The sequence below is a fragment of the Euprymna scolopes genome, chromosome 8 (assembly GCF_053919585.1).
Source record: "Euprymna scolopes isolate OS-2025 chromosome 8, ASM5391958v1, whole genome shotgun sequence".
Taxonomy (NCBI): Eukaryota; Metazoa; Mollusca; class Cephalopoda; order Sepiida; family Sepiolidae; genus Euprymna; species Euprymna scolopes.
The window spans coordinates 55436035-55443745 of NC_136489.1; the positions used below are offsets into that span (position 1 = coordinate 55436035).

The window sequence follows — 7711 nt, forward strand, 5'->3', positions numbered from 1 at the left end:
ATTTCCTGAAATATTGTTCCAACGTTCTAACCAATTATAGAATTTTTTGAGAAATATATAACTCTCATCATATTTTTGGTTTGTAAGTGGAAATGCATATTTATTTTTAAGTCGATGGCCTTTAAATGGTGTTTTTACATTTAATATTGTCCACCAAGTATTAATAATATTTATGTATTCTGCAACTTCTTCACATTTAGATATACTTTTCTCTTTACCTAAGGTTAACAATCCTTGAATTGTGTAGTTATTAAAAATTTGTATGACTAAATTTACTTTTTGTTTTTCTAGATTTGTAGGTGAAAGAGCCTTTGTAGTTAATTTGTAGCAATATTTTAAGAGTGATTGTGCTTCAAATTTTTGAATGTCTTGCAAAGTTGTAAATGGGGCTTCTAAAATATCATTTGTTTGATTACTTTCATTAAAGCTAGGAAATATCATGCATTTGTTGGCATCTTTTTGACCGAGCCAGTTATTTCTTATACACTTTAAAATGTGCACAGAATCAAATATAAAGAAAAGAGGCCGAGACTTCAAAACTGGATGTGCATATACTATTGACAGTCTTGGTGGATAAGTGAATAATGACATGGCTTTCTTATTAATAGCATTGTTATCTGTTATAACAGATATTACTTTAAACCCAATCTCCTCTAATCCAATTATAATTTCTTTTGGAATTTCAAATAAAGATTGTGCTTTTAGGCATTTAGTAGACATAATATGCACAACGTCTTTGTATTTGGAACAGATACTGCTCACTATGAAAGCAAAAGCACTTGTTGCAGCCTCACAAGTATTATATGCTGATCCAACAATATTCCCTTCTTTAAAGTCAAAGTATGGCTTTAAATGAATTTCATCAACAAGTAACGATACTGTCTCATCTTGTTGTGATAACAATTTAAATTTATTCTTAATGTACATCAAGAATTTGTCATGTTGCTCAACTACAGGATCCATGTATTTTGATAAAGTTAACCTCCTGATGGTAGAAGGACAGGGTAAGATGAGTTTATTGCTGTCTCTTAAAAGTCTGTATCCTTTTGGAGAGCAGTTATAAAATAGTGAACAAAATATCAACATTTCTGCAGAATAATCAAACCTATTCTGTGTCAGCAGTTGTAACTGCTCACATATAAATTTTAATGCTTCACAATATTTTTCAGTTTGATCTATGAGCAATGTTAAAAAAGATATTATCAGAGTCAATGAGGTAAATACATTTGGAAGGTTGGTTCTGTGTTCTTCAATATCCAGCCTTTTCATGTTTTTAAGGACATTTTCTAAGGTGATGATGTCACTTACATGAGTAGGAATTTTATCTTGCCCTATCATATGCATTTCCACATCATTACAGAAAACCTGTATTGAACACTAATGCTCAATCACTATAGAAAGATTTATTTTGGGATTGGGTGATTTCGTGATGTGACATATCATGAGTGTTTTGTCATGTTTAACTACAGTCCAATACATCTGGTCCAGAAATGTAATTTTTCGTTCCAATTCTTGAAGGCTTTCAAACTTAATATTCTTTTTATATGCCACATCGTCGGCAATGCTTTCAGCCAAAGCATGTTTTACAGCCTCATTTTCTAGCCGCATTCTTTTGGCATTGGCAGACTCTCTGTTAGATGCTGACGGTTGAGTTACAGATACTTGTGGAATTGCATCTTTCCGCAAGCGTGGATATTTTAATTTTGCAGTAAGAGTCACTCCAGTTTTGGGGTCGTAACATGAGGTTTCATGCATTATATCACATTGAAGGAAATGCAGTTCACATACCTAAAAATAAAATAAGTGATAAGTTATACAGTAAATGAGTATACCATTAAATTAGGTAAAATAATAAATTTAAAACACTGATAGAAATAATAAATAATAATAAAAATAAAATAATAATTTTAAAACACTGATAGAAATGTAAAAAATGTTTATTCATAGAACTTAAAATTTCAAGATTAACAATTAATAACCTCTATTTTAAAAACTTCTTAGACAGTTATACTATTTTTTGTACTTATGCACTGAAGGTACCGTTCTGAAATAACGTTATTATTTAGAAATATATTCTTAACATGAAGTAGAATGTGTTTTGTAACTATTTTATACTTTCACCTAACAATGCAAATAAACGAAGGTACCATAAAACATGGGCTTCAAAATACTATTTAAGGAATAGCATGGTATCCTCTCTGAATAACCAGTTTAATATATATATATATATATATATATATATATATAATTAAAAGAAATCTATATATAAAGAGTTGTACCTGTTTTCAACATTTCAAATTTCTTATGTTCATCATTCTACACGCTTATATAATCTTGCAATGTTATTAATGTAACGAAATTTAAAAAAATATCCATCAAGAATTTGTTAGTGGTTAATTTTTAAGATAATGTTGAACTTTGTTTTAACTTTAATAGTAAAAACAAACGCAATCGGAGAGAAACGACTGTTAACTTTTAAATGTACTTCTACAGAATTTGAACCGATTTTTTTTTTTTATCTTTATAAGATTTAGGTTTAGTACAGCAATAAAGTTTGATTTGGTTACAATTGTATAGAAAACTTGTTTGAAAGAATTTTATACGTTAAAAACGTATACAATCATTCCTTAATTTTAAAGAGTATGGTGAAAAATATATCAAAGGAATAATTCAATACGGTTGAGTTTTAAAATATTTTCTTACTACATTTCATTGTTTTGGTTTATATATAATTTGGTTTATATATAATTATATTTATTAATTAAATTTGTTTATACAGAATTGTTGTTATTATTTTTTGTAATTGATACAGAAAAATTATAGAATTGTACAGTACGAAAATTATAGAATTCGATTAAGCAAATGTTAAAAAACAAATATTAAAAATGCACTAATTCCACGTGCACCAAGCTAATTAATTTTTGTTTATATGTAATTATTTCTATTAATTTTACTCATTGATATAAAAAACTATAGAATTTATTAATAGAAATAATTATATATAAAAAATTAATTAATAGAAATAATTATATATATAAAACATTAATTAATAGAAATAATTATATATTTAAAAATTCTCAATGTAAACAACACTTACCCGGCTTGATTTTGTAGGCTCAAAATGTTCTCGCTTGATAGCATTTGTCCATTTATCACGTAAATCCTTATCGTCAGGGAATTTAAATACACTCACTTTGGGTCCATCTGGGTAATTACCTTTGCATAGTGGTACACAACAACAACTAGGCATTTTAAAAGAAAAGAAAACAAATTGACACGTGTTTATTAGAGCGAGGAATAAAACAAAATGGCCGTTCGATACGGCCCAGTTCCCAAACGTGACTTGAACGTGACTTGAACGTAAACTTCCCATGTGACGTCACATTTCATATTTGACCGGCCTTAATGTTAATATATCTCGGCGGTCTCGGTTTAGCATCAAGATGTCTATTCACATTACACTTGAACTTCTGCATGTAAGTACCATTGCGGAAGCAAGAACCCGGAAGAGAATTCCAAAGTCTAGCCGTTCTGAGGAAAAAAAAAACTATTAGAGTAGGTGTTTCTTACATCTAGGGATCTCGACTGTGTATGGAGGGGGGGGCTTCGCTGCTTATCGAGTTTGTCGGGGGCATTTTCTTCGAGGGAGTAGGCTTGTAGTTCGTTAGAGCACCCACCATTAAAATACTTGTTAAACAGGCAGAGGGAAGCAACATTTCGTCAATGGGACAGGGGCTGAAGCTTAGATGACAGTTTGTGACCTATCAGGTTGGCGACTCTCTTTGTAACGCTCTCCAGGGGCGAGAGACTAGTAGCATTTTCACCAGCCCAAATGTGACAGCAGTACGCTATACATAGACGAATGGCTTTGTAAAAGAACAAGATAATTTCAGGCGGGCTCTCTCTACTGGGCTACTTTCTAGCACGGAAGAGAGAGTCCACCTTTTTCGCAGCAGCCTTGGCAATTATCTCGATGTATCTATGTTCATGTTCCCTGTGGACGTAAAGCCGTAGTTTGAACGAAGTACTTTCAGGTAATGTATCTTTAACCATAGCTATTGGTGGTTGGTAAAGTTTCATGCAATTATTAAAGGAAACGAGCTTTTTCTTTGCAGCGTTTAACGTTACCATCAATTTTTTACCCCAATCTACTACAGACTGGAGGTCTTCCTCTAGGTTTTCGGCCATTATCTTACATATGTACTCATTCGTTTTCTCCGTTTGCCTGCTATAGAATGTGGTCTTGTCAGCAAATATACCTATCCCAGAGATACTTTTATCAGGTAAATCATTTATGAATATCAGAAATAATAAAGGTCCAAGGATCGATACCTGGAGTACACCCGCATTTATATCATTTATTTTTTTACTTAAGTCTATTCTTTAGCTTTCTTCTTTACTTCATCGCCATGTAGTTTATCCTGATATCTTTAGTATCAACCTCTTTTATGCATTTTCTTTTATGCACTCGATCTTTTCTTGATATCCTAATCGAGTTAATGCTTCATTATAGCAATCCTTATTCTTATCGAATATAATCTCATTTTGTGATATCGTAAATATAGTTTTATATAATTGGGATCATTGTTGTGCATATATATATATATATATATATATATATATATATATATATATATATATATATATATATATATATATATATGACAATTTGGGGCACAAAATTTAATTTGGCTAAATATACACAAATTAAAATTATGATTAAAAAATTTTAAATGAGAAATCTAGCTAACTAGGTTTCCTTCCTCGCTCAACTAAGCTAAATTGACCCAAATTACGATTAAAAAAATTTTTATGAATATATCGGGGGAGAAAACAAAAAAAGTTGATATAAAAGTAAATAATTACAAGGAGAAAATCACATAGAAATCAAATTAAATCCTAACGGATGTACTTTTTTTCATGCAAAGCGAAGGTCTGAAGGACTTGATAAAAATGTTTTTTAGAAATTTTAAATGAAAGGGCATTCGACCTGCTCACTATCGAACGGTTATCTATGAGGTACTCGCGGATTGAAGTAGTATACGTATTATTCAGAACATCCGAAGGTGAAATATTTACGTAACGAATTTTGGATGATACGTGTTGTTTTAAGTAAAAATCCAATCTTTTCGATGTCCGCCTAACATTATGCGCGCTGCAGCTGCATTTGATTAAATAAATAATATTATGGTGGTGGAGAACATCTTTGCGAATGGAAGACAATATAGGTCTAATTGAAAAAAAATTTGAAAATATCATCTAGTTGAAAATATCTTCTAGTTGAAAAAATCTACTATTAATAAGGAAGTTTCCATTTTTTACAAATCTAAAGAAGCCGTAGTCAATAGATATCCTGTTTACCTTCCTCTACCTTGGCTAACCGATTTGCTAAGCAAACCCTTTTGTCTCTATAACGGTGTTGTTTTTGCATCGAACCCACGTGCTGTTTTTTTTTGTTCAAGTTGACCTATGTTGTCGATTTTCGAAGATGTCCCCCCCCACCATAATAATTATTATATTTATTTATTCAAATGTAGCTGCATCGCGGATAATGTTGGGCGGTGATTTCCCCGTTTAATTAAATCTTATTTTTTTGTTCTTTTTACCGCCATATTCATGACAATTTTTTCTAATCGCAATTTTCCTCGATTTAACTTAGTTGAGCGAGGAACAAAACCCGGTTAGCTAGTCCGTTTTCATTTTTTTTATCTTCATGTTAATTGGTCTATATTTAGCCATATATATATATATATATATATATATATATATATAGTGCTCGCAAAAAGAAAGTCCGCACTTCTAATTTTTTCAAAAACTGCAAATATAAGCTAAATTTAATGTAACTGTTAAAACAACATAAACCTCATTTGATTCGTCTTTTATTCCTCTATAATTTTACCTGTTCATATTTAACTTTTTATTGAAATATTCTAGTTTTCACGTCAATTTAAAAAATACTTCAAATTGAGGAGACAGGAGAGATAAGCAGGGAGATGTCTGTAAAAAGTATACTTGAACTTTAGAAAAGAATGGAATCGGAAAAGTAGTTCCAAGGAAGAATATATTGGATAAGAGGGCTTTCAGTATATAGAGGTGTCCACTGTGATTTTGTGCTTGTTTATGAAGTTGGAAATAATTAGGTCGAAGAGGTACAAATACTTCAGCAAATATTCCATCAAAATATTTGTAAAATAGTTACAGGGATGCGACATTAAGGAGATAGGACAGGGGTTGGTGTTTGGTTGATAATTCAGGACGTTTTAAATTGGTTTAGTTAATTAGTGGCACATATATTTTACGAGACTTATCCGACATCCTTGTTTATACTTGGGTTTTATTTAAAAATGCATAAAGTCTGTTATATTTGTAAAAATATTTGTCTTGCACTTCTAATGTTAATACGTATTGTTATACTTTATTATTCTTATATAGAATTAAAACTGTTGCTATTTTGCTATTTAATTAACATACGAGATTATAGTACGCATGATCACACGTATTATTCGATTGCTGTAATAAAGAATATACAGTAATCTATAAATACTCTCAGGCACATTACAAAATATGAGAGACTATCTAGATGAATATAAACGCACAAGTGCGCGTGAAATACATGATGGCTAAAAGAGAAATGTGGGTGCCTACTTCTTTGAATTCAAATTAGGCTTAAATGTATAATTTGTTTTCAAACATAACTCAATCACAGAATTAATGTATATTTTCTACATATTATCATGTATGTCAAGTATGTTGGAAAATCCTTAGGGAAATAGTTTTTTTCTTACATTTAGCGTCATATCTATATGAAAATTATGTAAATTATAGCATTGCTAATGAGACTAGTAATAATATATTAAATTGCTTAACGTAATAATATATTAAATTGCTTAACGTAATAATATATTAAATTGCTTAACGTAATGCAGTAGTAACCATGTGAGGCTAATTCTAACACTGGACAAATAAATTGGTAAGATCATTCTAAATAATGTAATGGTGACTAACATATTCTACGCGCATGTTTCATATTGTCATATACTGGTTGTACACTCCAGATGCTATTAGTTTCTTTTACACGTGTATGAAACACCTATTTTTAATACGCGCGCCAACACCTGTTCCATATGAATGTACATAGAGTCTTATTTATGTTAAATTTAATATATATTTATATTTATAATCCATTTTGAGTCGCAACTCAGATTTTATTTTCTAATTTTTACAACTCGGCCAAACGTCCCTTTTAACATCAATAACGTAAGCTTTATCTCGCTAAATGAGCCACTCGATCAAAACTAGATTATACGGTGTAAAAACACACTCGCGACTAATCCGATATATGTGCTATATATGGAATATTATTTTTGTTTTTAATTCTGACCCACCTCAACAATGTAATTGTGTCATCCGTTATATTTACTTAAAGTAATACCCTCCGTTATTTAAAAAACTTGACTAATTGTGTCAACTATTTGATCTTTTTATTATGGTTTGCTATTCATGAAAACTGACGGCATTTAGCTTTTCATTATTATTTCTTCAGACATTAAATTTGTATAGTCAAATCAGCTATGCACTATACCTTCTACAATTGCAGAGTTCCAATCTACTACAACAGCTATATTTTGAAATTCCCAAACGTTTTCGTTCATTTGTTGTTTTTTTTCATCTGAATATTATTCGACGAAGTATCGAAAACGTTCGTGTTATA

General features: G+C 30.6%; 1 protein-coding gene across 1 annotated transcript; it reads right to left on the reverse strand.

The window, feature by feature from the left end:
- Positions 1 to 833: 833 nt before the first annotated feature.
- On the reverse strand, positions 834 to 3355 carry LOC145284042 (uncharacterized). Its single transcript, XM_080133127.1, has 2 exons — positions 3098 to 3355; positions 834 to 1788 (listed from the first exon to the last, which is right to left on the reverse strand). Exons 1-2 carry the CDS (start codon positions 3248 to 3250, stop codon positions 1378 to 1380), a joined length of 564 nt encoding a protein of 187 aa, XP_079989253.1. The 5' UTR covers positions 3251 to 3355; the 3' UTR covers positions 834 to 1377.
- Between the last annotated feature and the right edge of the window lie 4356 nt (positions 3356 to 7711).

Bases quoted from the DNA above. Each gene is read 5' to 3' on its own strand.
- LOC145284042 (XM_080133127.1), bottom strand. From the start codon at position 3,250: ATGCCTAGTTGTTGTTGTGTACCACTATGCAAAGGTAATTACCCAGAT. The intron at 1,789-3,097 runs GTAAGTGTTGTT...TTTTATTTTTAG, and splicing joins AGCCTACAAAATCAAGCCGG to GTATGTGAACTGCATTTCCT.